Here is a 20,305-nt window from a genome sequence, read left to right as displayed (position 1 = left end):
CATTTGTCAGTGGCCACGTAGGTTGCTTCCATGTCCTGGCTATTGTAAATAGTGTTGCAGTGAACATTGTGCTACCTGACTCTTTTTGAATTATGGTTTTCTCAGGGTATATGCCCAGTAGTGGGATTGCTGTGTCATAACCCTCTTGCACTGTTGGTGGGAATGTAAGTTGTGCAGGACAACCTTTGAGGACTGAGGAAGGTAGAGGATCTTTTGTATGAGGAGAAAGCCCTTCAAGGGTCAGGTGTGGAAGTTTCCACGGGGTACCTATTCCGATACCCAGAAGCCAAGAGCAGGGAGATGGCAATGGAGAGGCAGCTCTGGTGGTCTTCAGTGGGGAGGGAGCTAATAAGGGTATAGTCCTTCATCTGGGCACCTCCCTGGCAGCCCCCAGGTCGCCACTGTCTGCAGCTGAGAACCAGGAGTGCTGTTGGGTAAGAACCTTCCCTGAGTCATGAAAGGGTGGGCACAGGGCCTGGCACCCAGAGAGAGTCCAGGGCTTGTCTGCTTACTTCACCTCCATTCTCTGTCTTCACTTCCTGTATTCTCCAGCCTCAGTTGGGTTCGTCCCTAACTTTGTGCTAATCACCACTCCTACCATTCACAATTGGCTGGGTGGTAAGAAAAATAATAATACTCATAAAACTGAAAGAATAAACCCACAATAGTAATAAAAGATAGCAACAATTATAGCACACATATTAGATAAATTACTTGCTCAAGATAAGTCAACCAGCCAGTAATGGTTCCCAGTATCAAATCCTGGTCTTCTGACCGAAAAGGCCCCACCCCTAACCCCTGTTTCTATATTGAGTGTACTTCTATGTTAGGACTCAGGCCGACACAGGGGAAGAAACTCAACCCAGGTCCTGTGGTCAGTTGATGGCTCTGGAACTGGACATACGTTTGATGACTTCTGTCTAGCTGACCTGTTCCTGTTCTTTGCTCTTCTGTGCTAATCCTTCTTCCTGGGGCTCAATAAGAAATTGCCTCTGGTCAAACTAGAATGAAAAAAAGGAGACAAGAAAGCATGAGGAAAAAGGAAATGATAAGATGGCACCAAAGTTCACTTCTTGCTGCTACATTTCCAGATGCTGTTTCAAATCTATTTTATAGGACAGAGGAGGCAAGGTGGGCCAGGAGTAATATATCTCAAAGTCCTATTGCCTGCCAGACATTCTTTGAGGTTTTCTCCTTTTCTTCTTACAAGTCTAGAAGTAGGCGCCCTTAGTCCCATTTTACAGAGGGCCAACCTCAGACTCACGGAATGTGTAAATTTTCCAGGGTCACATGTCTACACTTTGCCCTCTACACAGATCAAGCAGCAGCCTCCTGTTTTAGATGACAGAATTCCAGGGCTTAAAAGACTGATAGTGGAAACCTCGCCTGATGTGGAATCTGGGCTGTGTCATGCTCCCCATTGGACATGAAGATGATGGTAGGGATGAAATCCTACTCCGTGGGCCAAGAGGACTGGGTGTGGGGGCCACAATGACTAGCTGATTCTTGAGGTGCTGAACTGGACCCAGAAAGCAGCACAAGCTGTTGCCCTTTGGAAAGAGAACCTGAATGGTAGGATATTAACATGTACACAACTACTATATGAAAGGGGTTTTACATTTTATCTCATTTAATCCTAAACTCTTCTCAAGACCAATAGGTACTTATAAATGATCAGAATCAGAAATTTTTGTGTGCAGTTTTTAAAATTGAAGTACAGTTGATTTACAGTATTGTGTTAGTTTCAGGTGCACAGCAAAGTGATTCGGATATCAGATTATTTCCCATTATATGTTATTAAAAGATATTGAATACAATTCCCCGTACTTTATTACCATAACTCCTTGTTACTTATCTATTTTATGTATAGTAGCTTGTATCTGTCAGTCTCATACTCCTAATTTGTCCCGCCCCCCTCCTTCTCCCCTTTGCTAACCATAAGTTTGTTTTCTATGTCTGTGAGACTGTTTCTGTTTTGTATATAGATTCATTTGTATTACTTTTTAGATTCCACATATAAGTGATATCATATGATATTTGTCTTTCTCTGTCTGACTTACTTCAGTAAGTATAATATTCTCTAAGTCCAACTATGTTGCTGCAAATGGCTGAGTAATAGTCCAGTGTGTGTGTGTGTGTGTGTGTGTGTGTGTGTGTGTGTGTGTATGAGTTTTCATTTCTTTCTGGATATATACACAGGAGTGGGATTGCTGGATCCTATGGCAGCTCTGTGTTTAGCTATTTAAGAAACCTCCATACTGCTCTCCACGTGGCTGCACCAATTTACATTCGAACCAACAGTGTAGGAGGTTCCCTTTTCTCCGCACCCTCTCCAGCATTTATTATTTGCAGACTTTTCGATGATAACCATTCTGACTCATGTGAGGTTTTGATTTGCATTTCTCTAGTAATTAGTGATGTTGAGCATCTTTTCATGTGCCTGTTGGCCGTCTTTATGTCTCCTTTGGAAAAATATCTATTTAGATCTTCTGCCCATTTTTTGATTGAGTTGTTTATATTTTGATATGGAGTTGTATATTTTTGGATATTAACCCCTTGTCAGTCACATCACTTGCAAGCATTTTTCTCCCATTCCATAAGTTGTCTTTTCATTTTGTTGATGGCTTCCTTGGCTGTGCAAAAGATTTTAAGTTTAATTAGGTCCCATTTGTTTATTTTTGCTTTAATTTATTTTGCCTTGGGACCCTGATCTGAGAAAATATTGGTACGATTTATGTCAGAGATTAGTTCACCTATGTTCTCTTCTAGGAGTTTTATGGTGTCATGTCTTATATTTAGGTCTTTAAATCATTTCAAGTTTATTTTTGTATATGGTGTGAGGGAGTGTTCTGATTTCATTGATTTACATGGAGCTGTCCAGCTTTCCCAGCATCACTTGTTGGAGAGACAGTCTTTTCTCCATTGTATATTCTTGCCTCCTTTATTGAAGATTACTTGACCGTAGGTGGGTGGGTTTATTCCTAGGCTATCTATTCTATCCATTGATCTATATGTCTGTTTTTGTGCCAGTACCATGCTGTTTTGATTACTGTAGTTTTGTAGTATAACCTGAAGTCTGGGAAGGTTATGCCTCCAGCTCTGTTGTTTTCCTCAGGATTTCTTTGGCAATTCTGGGTCTTTTGTGGTGCCATATAAATTTTTGGATTATTATTTCTAGTTCTGTGAAAAATGTAACAGGTATTTTGATAGGGATTACATTAAGTCTGTCGATTGCTTTGGGTAGTATGGCCATTTTAACAATATTAAGTCTTCCAGTCTAAGAGCATGGGACACCTTTCCATATCTTTGAATCACCTTCCATTTCTTTTATCAATGTTCTATAGTTTTCATCATATAGGTCTTTCACCTCTTGGTTAAGTTTATTCTTAGGTATTGCATTTTTTGATGGGATTTAAATGGGATTATTTGTTTACTTTCCTTTCTGATATTTCATTATTAGTGTAGTGAAATGCAACAGATTTCTGTATATTAATCTTTTACCCTGCTACCTTGCTGAATTCATTTCAGGGAACAGAACTTAAAAGTTAAGTAACGTGACCTAGAAACAACCTTACCAATTGCTGCTTCAGGATTCATAATCTGGAGTTACACAAAGTAATCTGGAGTTACATTTTATCCTGTGAACTGACATTCGACATCTCAGAAGGCATTATTATTCAGTTCTCTCTAAAACAACGTGAAGTGAAATAAAAACACTAAAACTCATTAAAAAGGATTAGATATCCTCTGCATTTCAAAAGTCACAAAAGGTGTGTGAAAATCTGGGGGATATTGTATTCAGACGTAGGTTTATCTCTTCAATGTACAAAATATTCTTAAACAGTAGAGTTAGGTCAATGATATCAAGAGCGGATGCACAGAAAAACCACTTGGAAACAAACCAAACTAAATAAATTAATAGGAAATGAATCATATTAAGCGAACAGGGTTGTCATGATGTACAAAGTAAAATATGATGACCCTTTTTCTGCAAAAGAATATATATGAACATGGGTGTATGAGGGTGATTAAATATGTTAGTGCATTACATACAGAGAAAAATCTGGAAAGTAGGCACCTATAAGTTAAGAGAAACTCTCTTTGTATTATGGTGGGCAAAAGGTAGGGACAGATGGGTGTGGCAATGTAATTTTGGTTTCTAAAAACGCATGTCTATATTTTTCCATACGTGTTAAACAAAGAGAAGTATTCATTGGTGCCCTAACAAAGTACTGAGATAAAGTTTTGTTAAACAGGTATATCAGCAGCCAAGTCACAAAATAATAGTGTAGAAATACATTTATTGACTTAGACACTAAACAGATTTCTTTGATAATAAATCACTGAGTGTGGATTGTTGAAGATAGAAGATGTTTTTATTTTATAACTTTGCATTTCTATGCTGTTTCCAGAATGGAAACATTGAGTAAAATACAATGTTTGGTTTGTTTGAAAATACAAAAGATTGCAAACTGACTACCAATACGCTATTCATATACTCATGGCTTCGGAAGCAGATCAAAAGAATTGATTTGACAGTTTTTTGTATGTGTGTGTATTTGTATATGTCCCTTTGTCTCAAATTTCTTTACACCAATTATTCATACACTAACTCATGCAGCTTTCTACTCAGTTCACTTAGGGGCCAGATTTCCAGTCCCACGGCTTGAAGATCCCAGCATGGGCATGAATACAGAAGGATCGCTGCCAGTGTGAAGTCTAGAAATCTTGCCTTTAGGATGAAATTCATTCGCCTCCCCACCACAACCACAGTCCTTTCCATCTCCCATCCTTTGCCAAGCCCCCAGTTCAGACTTTTACACCTGCAGTTCTGACTTTGGTCACTAGGTGGCATCGCTCTCCATTTTCTACACATTTTTCTTTTCCCCCTCAATGGAAAATATATATTTTAAAAACAGAAGTGAAAAGTTTCCTCAAAGTCTATTGGAAGAAACCAAGTACAGTGTGATCTTAACTTACTTTGAAACATTCAGATGTGTATAGAAAGACTAAAAGGGCGTATGTGTAGTTTCTACCCTGCTTCTCATTCATTTATTAATGTGTAGTGTTTACCATGTGGCAGGAACTGTCAGTCCAATTCCTTATCTGCATCCCAACCTCCCTCTCTTCATCTCCAGACCTGCATAACTGGAAAAGGCCCCAGGAAACCAGATGGATGTTAGTGCCCACCCCATGGAGCCCCATGACCTCAGGCTCCATTCTAAGCACGATTAGTCCAAGCTTGACCCTGGGTCCTGGAAACCAGCATGGAAACAGGAAATGATGTAGCTTAGTGGGAGAGGCTATAACTTGGGAAACTGTGGCACCTTCTAACTCAAACCCCCGTCCTTTTGCATAGGACGAGTAGGCTATTACCTTCCTGGACGGGACGTCACTCAGAGAGTCAAGGATGAGGTGAACAGTGTTGCTTTCAGTTTTGCTTCTCCTCACAGGCTCCAGCTGGAGGTTTTACTTTCTCTCAGACCTTTGCTCTGTCAGACTGGTACATTTCGGAGCTGGTTTTGTATGTTTTATCCCTAAGAGGGTGGTTCTATCCATTTAGTCATCTGACAGGTCCATTTGAGGTGACATGGAGTTCCTGCTTCATGAAGACCTTCTCTGCCAGTCAGGGGGAGCCTGGATCCATACCCACAAGAGACAGAAAAGAGTAGAGACCGAGCTTTCAAGACAAACACAGAACCAAGACTCTGGTCCAAATGCCTAATTCTCTTGACTTAGTGGAATGGTTTTCACATATTTCTCACATGATGGTCACTTCTTTTCTGGGTTCCTCTTACACCTGACGCTCAAATATGATCCCTTTCTCTCTCTCCTGTCCACAAATATATACCCACAATAAATTCCTCTAAAAGCTAGTGGTGAAGAAAAGTTTTCTAAATATGGCTTGAAATCCAGAAGCAATAAGGGAAAACCATAGTACACCTGATTTCATTAAAAATTGTAAGGCAGAAAGCATCCCATCAGCAAATTAAACTGAAAAATTACAAATTGGGAAACATACAACTTACATCAATGACAAAGGTTATCTACCTTGTAGTAGAAAGATTATGAAAAAGCAAGGGCAAATTAGAACATTCTGAAGGAGAAAGGGCACTAGGTACAAAAAGGATTTCCCCGAAAAATGTTCCTTAAACATGTTAAGAAGTGTGAAACCTAACTCTGGATTAAGAGATGCAAAGAAAAAAACAAACAAACCAAAAAGCCGAGATGCCTCTTCTCATCATTTACATAGTCAGTGAAGAAATAGACAATCACGTACATTGCTGGTGGTAATGTAACATGGTATAACTCCTAGCCAGGGGATTTGATACGGTGTTATGAAATTACCAGGGTACTTACTCTTGGAACCAGCAATGTCTCTCCTAAGAATCTATCCCAAACTAACAATGTAAAAAGACATAAACACAAAGCCATTCCTGCCAGAACAATTTATACAGCAGAAGGCCAGAAACAAGACATATCCACCAATAAGGGGCTGGTTGAATAAACTGTGGTCCATCTACATCTGAGAGGACTGTGCAGCTGTAAAAAGCAATGAAGACTCCTTCTCTGTACTGTTGTGGAGTCATCTCCAGGATATATTGTTCAGTGATAAAAGCCAGGTGCAGAAAAGTGTGTGGAGCTGCTGCTGTCCAATATGACGGCCACTAGCCTCAAGTAGCTATTTACAGTAAATTAAACTCAAATTACAGGAAATTAAAAAATCAGTTACTCAGAGTTACCACGTTTTGGGTGCTAAAGGTTCGATTCCTGAATAAGACTCAGGTACTTAATGACTGCTGTGTTGAACAGCACAGATACAGAACATTCCCATCTCCACAGAGGTTTCTGTTGGAGAGCACTGGTGTAGAATATGACAACTTTTACGTATGAAAGGGGGAGAAAACAAATGTATGTTATATTTCCTTATATTTTAAGAACTGTACAGTTAATACAAAAGATGATAAAAATGCGTACCTATAAGGGGACAGAAGAGCAGCCCAGGATGCAAGCCAATGACGTAGATTCTCTTAAATATGAAACCTATATTACTGGCTGTATGCACTGAAAGGGCAAGAAACAACGACCAACACAGTAGTAATCAGCAACTGTGGTCCCTAGACTGAATTTCCCACTAAAAGGAACCAGGCTTCCTTGGAGAAATGCCTGATTTTTGGTCTAGGTAAGGATTGTACCAGGTGAGTCTGGACTGAACTCTCATACCAGAAACTATATCAAAAAGACTCATAACCTCAGGGCCTCCCATTGGCCAAAGATAGAACAATTTGAACATCAAAACCATTAATGACTATCATGCACTAAAACACATCAAATATAGAAACATCTATGACACTCTAAAAAAAAAGCCAACAAAACCATCTCACTGCTCACCTTTGAGAATCCTAGGGAAACACCTGATTTTTGAAAGTGCAAATATTGCCAGTGAACTGTATATACACCTTGCCTTTCCTGTGCTTGTTATACGTACGCATAGTTGTTGAGGGAAGAATTCTTTTATAAAAGAATTTCCGCCAATACATGCAGAAGCAATTAAAGAATTTGTACGTCATGCTTTTGCAACCTTTTATGAAATGTAGCTCTAGATAATGATCATTAGAGGCTGCAAAAAAGGGATGCGAAAAGCAGATGGGAAATTTTATAATAGCTGCGTCACAGTATCTCTGAATTTGCCTTTCCTCACTTGTAAAATGGAAACAATTCTATCCATATTAGACAATTACTGTGAGGAGCAAAAGGTCAATTGGGCAGATGATACATATAGTGCTGAATAGGGATGAATAGTCTTATCTCGTACCTGACCTTCCTTTAAAGGAGATTCCCTTGATACAATCCAAACAGCATGATTATAAGACAATAATGTGGAAATATTAAATGGAAGGGAAACGTATAAGTTTTCATTACGTATTCACTTCAGTGTCATTTCTCTGTGCTGGAGTCGTTTCTCAGATAATTTAGGAGAAAGGAAAACTGACTCCAGCATTTCCATTGGGTGTGTGAAAGAAAACCATTGGTCCATTTCACAATATTTCATATCTTTTCCCATTCCACTTTTAATAATTATGTTAATTTCTTAAGAATAACATGTGTACTCAAACGAACTTACCTATCAAACAGAAACAGACTCACAGACAGAGAACACACTTGTGGTTGCCAAGGGGGAGAGGGGGTGGGGAAGGGACGAATTGGGAGTTTGGAATTATCCGATGCAAACTATTTATACATAGAATGGATAAACGACAAGGTCCTACTGTATAGCACAGGAAACTATATTCAATATCCTGTAATAAACCATAATGGAAAAGAATGTCAAAAGGAATATATATGTGTAACTGAATCACTTTGCTGTACAGCAGAAATTGACACAACATTGTAAATCAACTATACTTCAATAATAAAAAAAGAGAATAACATGTACTGTAACCCAGCAAGAATGGGCTTTGCAGAAGAACACTACAGTAAATCACTGGGGGCCAGGCACATCATAGGTTCTTGGGTAAATCGTTTCCCCTATGCTGGCCATTTTTTTGGATAAAACCTCTCAGATGTAGAGGCTAATGAGATACCATCTGGGAAAGCACTTTTGAGACCTTAGATGGGATGGAAGAAGCTATTATTTCTACGTAATTCCTTTCCAATCTACACTTCAGATATTATTATACTCTGTGTTGAATGAATTCAGTAGGCATAAGTCCTTGCATTACTTTGTACTTGAACGGCCATTTGTGAATAGTCTTAGGGTGGTTGGAACGGAAAAGTTATATGTTAGGGCAGGACCTCTGGCCGAGAAAATCATAGGGACTTATCTATTGTGAATGCATGCATTTTTTCTATCTCATGTATTTTCCACACCATTCCTGGAAGGTAGAGAATAACATATCTTTACATCATGTTGTAGCTGGAGAAACAGTAATGTACAGAGGTTAAGCAACTTGGCTGGGGGTCATCCTTCTCTTAAGAGGAAAAGCAGAGACTGACACCCTGTATGTCCAAGTGCAGACTGCATGATGCTCAGCTGCACATGACACTGTATTCAAATAAGTCTTGCTTTCCTGCTGATCTGGGTCACTTCTGAAATCTATCTTCACTTCCGGTGCCAGGCTGATAGTCCTGCTTGTATTTATGCAAGTCGGTGAACATCACTGTACTTCAATTTCCTGTTCTGTAGAGACAAGGGAATGTGGTTAGGTCATTAGTGTTTGAAAGTGGATTCCCAGACAACATAAGGAATATGCACAGTATAATAGAGGGACAGGTGTTATGCTGAGGATGAATAATTGAAGGAACAGGCTCCAAATGCATGAAGGTCAAAAGTTCCTGGATTCATTAATGCATATTGATAAATCAACCTGTGAAAAAGTTGTACTAAGTGAAATCCCCACCAGCAATATCAGACTTTGTAGAATTCCCCATATGCACCCCCACACTGGAAATTCTCAGTAGTTTATTGTTACACTTGAAAAACATGAACATAGAAATTCTCTTATTGCCATCAGATTTAATTGGATAGTAAGGTTATTTAAAAGTATCCCTAGTATGCAGACTCTTCTGCTAATCATCATTTGCATTAGTTATTAATGCAAAAGGGTCCAGTGACATCGGCAACCTAACAAACCATGAGTGACGGCCTTATAAGCCAGCAAGTTCTCCTAGGGCTACTGCCTGCATGAAGGCTCCAGGGTGTGTGTGTGTGTGTGTGTGTGTGTGTGTGTGTGTGTGTGTGTGTCCTCTGGGGCCTCCTAAGGACAATGTGTATCCCTAGAAAGAGATTGAGAATATGTCTTTGTGATATATGTTGAGTTCAAGTTTAGAGAGGAGCTGGATCTGCTTGTTCTTGAGTCTTTCGAAATGGCACAAGAGTTGGACCACAGCAAGCTTCTGAGCAGACAGTAGTCTCGTTCCCCCAGATGGAAGGCAAGCCTGTCTGTGAACTCACCTGCTCAGGTCAGGGATGGATCCCTCCAGGACATAAGGTGTGGCAGTCTGCCTAAATGTGCCTCTGAACACTGAAGTTGAGGGCTCCCATCTTGCAGCTGTCAGTTGCAGAGTCCTGAGAAGCTGCATCCTCTCAGCCACCCACCACCATGGGCTCAGTCATCTGCATGAGGAGCTCTGCACTCAGGGATAAAAATCCTTAAATTCTTAGCACATCTTTGACACGTCGTGCATTCACCTATTCATCCATTCATACGTTTAACAGACATTAAGAAGAAACTCTACACTATCCCTTCAGTAAGTTTTAGGCTTCTCCAGAATGGAAACAAGGAAATAAAGTGTGGGAAGGCTGGTGTGGTCAATTCAGATGTTAAATCTAAGAAGAGATAGATCCTTCTCATTAAGATTTCAAGCTGCTCAAGTATCTTATAAATGGTGATTATAGAACATCATTTAATGCTGTGGGCCTCTGTCCACATCTCTGGCTACTGACCTCTTTACATATATATTCTGCACTCTGCAACTAAAGATCTACAATGAATTCTTGATACTCAGTTCACATCCCCCGACCTCCCCTGCAACTCAGTCTTCATCTCTCATCTAATGGGGACGTCCCTCCACTCCTCCACTGAAATTTATCTTGCCAAAGTCAACAACCACCTTTTTGTCACATTTATACATCATGAGTGTTGAAATGCATGGCCAAATGGAGACAGAGGTTTCCCTAGCCAGGATACAATTAAGTTGCTTGTCTACAGACAAGGATTACATTGCAAACTGATACTGTCAGTTACCTGAAATCTAGAATTGTAAAGCACCTTCCATGGAGACCAAGTCAGGTAATGGGGAAGTGTGTGCTATAGACAGTAGGCTTTCAAATGAAGTTGAAAATGTCCCCCACATGTCTCATACTTTTGCATCATTGAAAGGGATTTTACAAATAGGTCTACAGCAGGATAACAATGTTTATTAGGGTCTCCTCACTAGACTCTGTCACACCTGTCTCTTTTTTTCTTTTTCTCAAGGTATTTCCAATTATGGAATGAAATCATCTGAAATTGTAATGTTGTCTCACGTGTTGAGGGGCCGTATGGCCCAGCAGTTCCAGTTCTAGTTACATACTCAAGAGAAATAAAAACACGTCTACATAAAAACTCGGAGAAAAATATTCATAGTAACATTACTCATAACACCCGAAAAGTGGAAACAACTCACATGCCTATCAATTGAGAAATGCACAAGTAAAATTTGGCATAGTCATACAACAAACTATTATTCAGCCATGAAATGAATGAAGCACTGATACATGTACAACATATACGATCCTTGATACCATTATGCTAAGTGAACAAAGTCAAACATAAAAGACCAAATACTATATGATTCAATTTATAGGGAATGTTCAAAATAGGCAAATCCATAGAGACAGACAGCAAATCAGTGCTTGCCTGGTACTAAGTATGGGTACGGGGCTTCAGTGTTTTCAAGCATTATGGAAGTTTTGGGAACTACAGAAATGCCTAAAATTCAGTTATGGTGATGGTTGCATGCATTTACTAAAAATCATCACACTGTACCCTTAAAATGTGTGAACGTTATTGCCTGTAAACTTTACCTGAAGAAAGCTGTTAAAATTTAAAAATTAAAAATAAAATATGATGTTGGCCTGGTCTTCTTTTGTACCACCATAACAAGCAAGTTACATTCAGGACGGACGTAGTTAAGGATGGTGATAGGAGCTGGTTATAAGGATTGCCATCCTGATAATTCCCTACCTTCATTCCTGGGCCTGGATTTAGGAAGGGAGAGCGAATGAGAAGCAAGGCCATGAAGGGGTTGAAAGAAACAGAAGGAAATGTGGTTGCCAGTGCGCACACACACACATGCACCCATACACTGACACACTCACACCATATATATTCATACATCGACCAGGCTGCATTTTGAATCCTAGGACTCTCACAAGAGAGCGCAATGTGTGCTCAAAGAGGACACATTCCGCTCATGTGCAAATAGCCACATGAATCCTGAACTGTGCCCTTCAGCGCAGTTAAATGCCATCCACACAGCCTTGACAATGGGGAATATAAGGAACACTGAATTCCAAATGACACGAGGTTGTGAGACTCCATTATGTCACATCCATAGGATGGAATTCTAGTCAGGCAGCAAAAACGAGTTATAGTGACGACAAGGAGAGAGGATTTGTTGCCTATCAGATTAGCAGCGATTCACATTATTTCTAAAGTGTGCAGAAACAGGAATTTTCATATAGTATTGTTAGAAATATAAAATAGTAAGAGTTTGTTCAAATAGAATAGTTTTTTCATTGTTTTGAAAGAACACTTCCGGATCTTATAAAAATGCTTACTAAGATATCTGCATGTATATGAACAAGAATGTTAAGCACACTATAGTTTGTAATAGAAAACGTGGTAAAGGAACTATATTTACATCACTAGTACTGGAAAAGTGAATTCTGGAGCATTCATATAATGCAACAACAGGTCAATATAAAAAAATAAGTGAGGGCTTCCCTGGTGGCGCAGTGGTTGAGAGTCCACCTGCCAATGCAGGGGACACGGGTTCGTGCCCCGGTCTGGGAAGATCCCACATGCCGCGGAGCGGCTGAGCCCGTCAGCCATGGCCGCTGAGCCTGCGCGTCCGGAGCCTGTGCTCCGCAACGGGAGAGGCCACAACAGTGAGAGGCCCGTGTACCACACACACACACACACACACACAAAAGTGAAATTTTATTGTCAAGTAACTTAAAATGTTATCACAGAAACTCATCTGCATGGAAATATGGTCACAATAAATGCCAAGGTGGGTTACAATGATCATAAATGACAGGGATCCAGTTTTGCTTATATAGGTGTATACCTCTTTATCCAGAGGTCTTTAAAAATAAAAAAAAATCTTTCTGTTAAAACATAAAAATAAAAATGGTCTTTCTGTTGAAATCACATAGAGCTTTACTCAGCTCTACTCAGCGTAGAAAGAGGCTGCACTTTCTGTCTAGATACCTCAGTATCCCTGTACCCGGAGTGTGTCCCTTTTCCACCCAGACTTCCAGAAAGCTCTCTGGATTTAGGCCTTTCCCTCCCACCTTCTGGCTCAGCGATGTTCATGCTGCAGTTCAGTCCACTGTCACGAGGTGGCACCATCGTACCTCCATTGTCAAACTTCTCTACAAAGACGTTCATTCAAAGAGCAAAAAAATACCATCCTCTTCCTCAAAACCCAGCCCATGAACCTATGTATAGAATGATTCTAATTTTGTCTGAAAAACCTGTTAGGTGTAAAAGAAGAGTGTAAAAACATATACTCCGGGTCTTGAATACGAAGACGAAATAGCAGGTGGCAGTAGCGTGTTGGCCACGGTCGGCCGTTGAAGGGCTTTACAGGACTGGTGGGAGGTGGAAGAGAGAATGGGGCTCCAGAGCGGGGTCTTGGAGGCTGTGTCCAGTGTCATGGACAGGGTATGACAGGGAGTGGGAAAAGTTCTGGACAGACTCTACGGGGTGGGTGGGGGTGGAGGGTGAACACCCTACTCTCTGGGAGGGACCCCCCGTCTGCAGTGTGGACACTTCAACCTACACTTAGGACGGAAGGAGATACCTCAGTGAACTCGATGTTCTTTTCGGGTCAGCAGCAGATGGGACTGCTCTAGTAATACATATAAGTTTCACAAACATAATTAGTGTCTTAGTAAACAAAACATTCCAAGATCTTCTTATTCTTGGCCTCATGTGCTCATTTTCTTTGTAAAAGAAAAATGGAGGTGGAAGCCACCTGCTGGCCAGGTCCAGGATTGCAGCTCTGAGGCTCCGACCAGGGAGCTTGGCCGAGGAGAGTGAGGACGAAGTTTGGGCTCTGGGTTAATGGTGCTAGCCAGTGTTTTCCGGAATTTTTCACTTACTGGTGGCAATTTCTCTGCATCTACCGTTTTTCTGGCATATCTAAATCTGAGATAGGAATCAAGCTCTGGTCCGATATGAAGATAAAGATTGTGGAGTGTACAAGACATAGGACATATAGAAACACACACATACACACACCGTCAATTCAATTTTAAAAGCTACTTTGTTCTTCTATAAAATTGAATGTAATGAATGTTTATAACGTGAAGAATGTATGTGCACACATATGTGCACTATCATCTTCATCGTCAAGAGGGATTTTTGGGTGAGTACCCATGGGGCCACAATATCAGGGGAGTGTAAGATGCTCACTTCTCAAGCCTTGGAAGCCCATTTTCTCAAAGGGAGGCTGCCCTGTGTCCTCTCTCTCCTTAGGGCAAGGGATGTAACTTCATTTGAATCCTGCCACTTATCTGGAGAGGTGCTGTCGGTTCTATGAGCCTGAGCTTTGTTGTCTATGAAATGGGACTCGGGATCCTTTTGTCACACAGCCATCCCAAGGAGAAAATGAGAAAACCTGTTCAAAGTATATGGTACATTGTGGGACTTCAAGGGCTCTTTAAAAGTCAAGACTCAGTAGCAGGGGCTGGCTGAGCCTTAGGGCTAAGGCAGGCACTGTAGAAAGGTATTTTTCAGTCTTTCTCCTAATGAGAATGTAGATATCTTTATGAAGGAAGCAAATCTCTCTCTGGTATGCCTTGAGTTCAAAGTTTTAAAGACAGAAGGATCTCTAGCTTCGTGGGAGACTCAGAAGCTCCTAAGAGCTGCTCAACATCGTGCCTCTGAGCAGACCCTAACCCAGTTCCCCACGCTGGGAAGACAGGCTTGCCTTTGACTCACCTGGTGAGCTCAGTGAGAGATGGCACCAGGGCAGCGAGTTGCTGTGTTTGTCTAATTGCTTCTCCTGGACGGCTCTGTATGTTAATACGTTTATAGGAAAATTCTATACTTGTTTCCCGTTCAACTGTGCAGGGGTCCTCAGATCATGTCGCACCAGGATTTCAGCCACCTGCTGCCTCCCTGAGAGGCAAAGATCCACAAATTACTACCATTTCTTTGACACACAATTATCCATTCTTCCTATCACTCATAGCTCAATATATATTGAGCTCAAAAACCCATACTGTTCATTGGAGGCATCCCATTAACTCTAAAGTGGAAATAAGAGGGAAATATGGGAAATTTCTTTCAAAGGTTAAATCTGAGATGACATGACTCCTGCAATATTAACTTTTATACTTTCAAGGAACTGAAGATGTAAAAGAAAATCCCTCTTTGGACCCCCTTTCCCCATTCAGTCACAGGCCTTCTCTCTTTCTGTGTCTGTCTCTGTTTCTCTCTCTCTCTCTCTCTCTCTCTCTCTCTGTCTGCCTCTGTTTCTCTCTCCCTTTCTCCCCCGTCCTTCAAAATCAAAGTCCCAGAAAGCATTTCCTGCATTCCCGGTTAACATTCTTCACTTCCCACTAACCTCTTATCTCACTGCACTATTGAATCTTGCAATGAACGTGCTCTCACCAAGGTCACTAGGTCCAGCTATTTGTATAAATATGTTAATACATGAAAATTGCCTTAATGACCTCCTAAATTATACATGCTATGCAGACTGCTTCTGTTACTTAACAACAAATCTTTGACAGTTTCCCAGGCTCTGGAGCGTGAGGTACAAACCCAAGCTGTCCTGTTCTCTAACTGTGTAGTCCTAGGCCAAGTTCTCTCCGTCCCTCAGTTTTTCATCTAGAAAATGGGGTTGAGCAACTGTATCTACCTCTTAGGGGTGCCTGGAGCATTAAATGAATCAATACAGTAAAAATCATTAGGAGTTTAAAAATTTAGCCATATTTATTTTTTGCATATATCTTTATTATCATTACGATCCCCACAGGCACACACAAAGACACAGGATACAGAGTGGTGTTTATTCACAATCAATGACATTTGGGGTATACGGTTAGTGAGTGTGTTTGTTTCCTAGGGCTGCTGTTACTAATTAACAGGAACTTCGTGGCTTAGAACAACAGAAATGCATTATCCCATAGTTTTAGAGACCGGAAATCTGAAATCAAGGTGTCGGCAGGCAGCGGCCATGGCTCACGGGCCCAGCAGCTCCGCGGCATGTGGGATCTTCCCGGACCGGGGCACGAACCCGCGTCCCCTGCATCGGCAGGTGGACTCTCAACCACTGCGCCACCAAGGAAGCCCCAGAGGAGAGTTCTTCCTTTCCTCTTCCAGCTTCTGGTGGCACCTGGCTTCCCTTGGTTTGTAGCAGCATAACTCCAGTCTCTGCCTCTGTCTTCACATGGCCTTCTTCCCTCTGTGTGTGAAATCTCCCTCCTTTCTTTTATAAGGACATTAGTCATTGGGTTTAGGGACCATCCTAAATCCAATCATCTCTTGAGATCTTTAACTTAATTATATCTGCAAAGACCCTATTTCCAACTAAGGTATGGGGGTGTTATGATTTGGAAATATTGGGGGGCACCCAATTCAACCCACTACAGTGAGATAAGTTATAAAATTAAGCATAAGATGAGATCTTATGATTTGTATGTAAATATATAAATGTATGCATACATGTATAAATATATAATACCTGCATAAGTATAATTCCGGAGGAATATAATGCAGATGAAAACATTAGAAGGGCTTTTTTAAAATAAAATATTTATTAATTTATTTAAAATAACAATGATAAAACCATTATATTCAACCCATAAAATTAACAGAAATAACATTTTTATGAAAATAATTATACTTCTAAAATGAAAATAGTAAGAAGAGTAGCATTGTTTTATACTTTGGGCAGATCTCTTTAATGTCTGGCGTAATAGGAGATAGTGGAATTCTCATACCTGCTTCTACAGTCAGACTATTGTTATATGTTGCTTTGGTTGAGTCATATAAGAAAATCTAGCCTCACACAAATATGTAGCTGGAAAAGGGGAAAGTATTTTAACAGCCTTGTTAAATAATTGTGGATTTTCTTCTTTGCTGCTACATGAAAACTCAGCAAGAACTTCCTTCCAAAGAGTTCACTATGGAAAGAGGGGGAAAAGAGTAACTTTATAGTGGAGACAAACACTACCTCAGACAAGTGTGATCAAGGTTAACATCAACAGTGTTAAGTCACATTGATCTTATGTGCCCTTGATATGATCTGATGAAAATAGCACTTGACCTCTGTGGTCTTCCTCCCAAAGCCCACAATTCCAGTCAAATCATGAGAAAAACATCAGACAAATCCCATTCGAGGGACAGTCTACAAAATAACTGACCAGTATTCCCCAAAACTGTCAGGGTCATCAAAAAGAAGGAAAGTCTGAGAAATTGTCACAACTAAGAGGAATCTAAGGAGGCATGATGACTAAAGGTAATGTGGTATCCTGGATGGGATCTCTCTCACATAGCTCTTCAAATGTGCAGTCGGCAACGGTTCCACAGGCTTTATTCAGCCGCAGCTCTCTGCCTTGCACTTTTAGAATCCTTGGTCTAGTTAAATCATTTTGTTTCTGAGCCAGCTCATCAAACAACTTATCCATGACAGCCTCCACATCAGCTTCACTTGTGCGATAGTAGAGTTCTCCTGCAGCAGGAAGTTGCCTTTTCTGATAATCTATCCCAGAATCTAGCTGGACCATATTACAGTATTCCAGAAAGAAATACAGCATTGCCCACATACATGCATTCCACTCTCTCATTGCCTCAGAGACCTTCAGGACAGCTATGAATGGTACAAAGTTAGCTCTTTGGGGTCCATTTTAATAGAGAACATCTGGTGGCCTGTTGGATGTTGCCACAACAACGACCCCATTTTTTTTTTTTTTTCGGTACACGGGCCTCTCACTGTTGTGGCCTCTCCCGTCGCGGAGCACAGGCTCCGGATGCGCAGGCTCAGCGGCCATGGCTCACAGGCCCAGCCGCTCCGCGGCATGTGGGATCTTCCTGGACTGGGGCACGAACCCGTGTCCCCTGCATCGGCAGGCGGACTCTCAACCACTGTGCCACCAGGGAAGCCCGACGACCCCCATTTTTGAACAGATTTTCAAAAAGCTGTTTCAGAATCATGGCATCAGCAATGTCAGTGACCTGAAATTCATCAAAGCATAAGAGACGTGCTTCTTCACTGATTTCTTCAGCTATAGGAGCTATTGGATCGTATGATTTAGCCATGAGTCCTGGTTTCCTTTATGGCAAACTCTGTTTAAGGCGGTGTATTCTTTTGTGAACATCTAGCATGAAACCATGAAAATGAGCCCGTTTTTTCCTCTTCGTTTCCACATAAGCATAAAACACGTCCATCACCATTGTTTTCCCTGTACCTTAGAAAGAAAAGGCCTTCTGCCGCTATACTGTATCCTTTAAGGTCCTCATGTAATTCCTGCAAACACTGTATGACTCTTCTGTGATGTTCATCGTCCTTTAGCTCACGAGCTTTGATCAGAAAGTCACAGAGGTCCAGTGGTCCATGGCAAACAGCTAAAGCTTTTGAATAAACCTCTGTAGCAGCAGTTGGAGACATACTCTCGGGGGTCTGACTGAACTGTATAGGCTTTACAAAAGGGGTTTCCAGGGGCGGTGACCGAAGGGGCGAGGGCAGCAGCCCAAGCCCTGCACCCAACACATCTTCCTCTCAGCCGGCTCGGCGCTAAGCGCCTAGAAGGGCTTTTCTTCAGATGGTGGGCTTTGAGGTATTATTATCTTATTTCCCTTTGTATGTTATCTATTTTTAACTGTAATAAATTCCCATTGCCCTTGAAATTATACAAAATATTAAAAAGGCTGGAGAAACATAAACATTTTCTGCTCCAAGCACAGGGAAGTTATCCACTTTAATAGGGGGACATCCCTGAGGCACAGGAAGGGAGACAGAATGTTGGAGGAGCCCCTTCCACAATATAACGGGACACAGGTCTCCAGATTCCAAACCACACTGATTAAGATCTGTTGTTTAAACTTTTGCCCAGCTAACCGAGAAAAAACCATGGGACGTTAGTTTTATTTCGCTGTGCCCTGATGAACAGTAATGTTATCAGATGAGAAGCACTAGTGTGCACTAGTTAGGTGTGGGGCTCAGCTGCCACGCAGAATTGGTTCATATCTTAATCTTGTGACTGGCTAGCACTGCCATCACTGTGCCTCAGTTCCCTGATGGTTACAGTTCAGAAACAGTAGCTTCTCCTCACAGGACGTGGTGGGAATTAAATGACCAAGTATAGGTTTAGCACTTACAACACTGTAGGGCCAGAGGAAGTCAGTAATAATATTAACCATTCTTATTATTATCATACCTAAATTGACCATGAGTGCTTAAGGCTATTTTATTATTATGTGGGCTTATACTGATTGGCTTGAATTGACCTCCATAATATGATGTTTGTAGAAAAAAAGCAGTTTACAAAACCGTATGTAGGGTATCATCTCATTGCTCATCTTAAAACTGCAGGTTATATTTGCATAACAAAATTTCTGAAAACAAATATACACTCACCTCTTAAGAGTACTTATCCATGAATAGTAGACACCAAGGTTTTCTAATGATTTTTGCTCTTTTTATCTCTTCTTGAGATCCCCAAAGTAACATGGGGTTATAGATAGTTTAAGAGAAAGGGACATTTGACTAAATGGGATCACAGATCATTATGGAACAATACTTAATTATCTATTTAACCAAAGTGACAATAAAAGAATTTAAAAGCAAATACAGCAGGTTACATAGTTGTGAGCAAAACTTAGCTATTTTAATACTGAGAAGACAGTTTTCTTATGTAATTAAAGACATGATAAACACAACATGAAGCACAGGAAATTATTTTGGAAAGAGAAAAACGATCACCTTTCTAGGCAGATTATTTAAAAGGTACAGAAAAACCTTTCCCAATCTCTTATCAAGAGCAGACCTACAGTCAAAGAAACCCTGTCTTCATAGCAGATGAAAGAAAATTAAGTTTTATTTTAACATAAATATACTATTGATATTAAAGCTTATTATTTAAACATTTATGGAAGATTGGCTCAAGATGGGGGAGTAGAAGGATGTGTGCTCACCCCTTCTTGCCAGAGTACTGGAATCACAACTATCTTCTGAATAACCATTGAGAGGAAGACGCTGGAACCCACAAATAAAGATACCCCACATCCAAAGACAAAGGAGAAGCCACAATGAGATGGTAGGAGGGGCACAATCATGAAAAAATCAAATCCCATAATTGCTGGGTGGGCAACTCACAAACTGGAGAACCATTATACTACAGAAGTTCTCCCACTGGAGTGAAGGTTCTGAGCCACGTGTCAGGCTTCCCAACCTGGGGGCTCGGCAACAGGAGAAGGAATCCCCAGAGAACAGGACTTTGAAGGCCAGCAGGATGTGATTGCAGGACTTCCACAGGACTGGGGGAAACAAGAGACTCCACTCTTGGAGGGCACACACAAAG

At 40.9% G+C, this 20,305-nt stretch overlaps 2 protein-coding genes across 2 annotated transcripts in view; both read right to left on the bottom strand.

Annotated features, from left to right (window-relative positions):
- LOC111170887 (nuclear RNA export factor 3) overlaps positions 1–20,305 on the bottom strand; it is a 283,690-nt gene that overhangs the window by 165,696 nt on the left and 97,689 nt on the right. The gene's annotated exons all lie outside the window — the stretch shown is intronic.
- LOC149744227 (AFG1-like ATPase) overlaps positions 17,222–20,305 on the bottom strand; it is a 48,247-nt gene continuing 45,163 nt past the window's right edge. The window contains 4 exon segments of the mRNA XM_089903896.1: positions 17,222–17,503; positions 17,880–18,195; positions 18,197–18,411; positions 18,413–18,555. Coding sequence (XP_089760022.1) covers positions 17,222–17,503; positions 17,880–18,195; positions 18,197–18,411; positions 18,413–18,555 — 956 coding nt within the window.

The sequence above is a fragment of the Delphinapterus leucas genome, chromosome X (assembly GCF_059928025.1).
Source record: "Delphinapterus leucas isolate spDelLeu-1000000601 "Yukka" chromosome X, BTC_Dleu_Yukka2, whole genome shotgun sequence".
In the NCBI taxonomy this organism is placed as follows: Eukaryota; Metazoa; Chordata; class Mammalia; order Artiodactyla; family Monodontidae; genus Delphinapterus; species Delphinapterus leucas.
The sequence above is the reverse complement of the archived record's forward strand: the minus strand, read 5'-3'. Positions and strand labels throughout refer to the sequence as shown.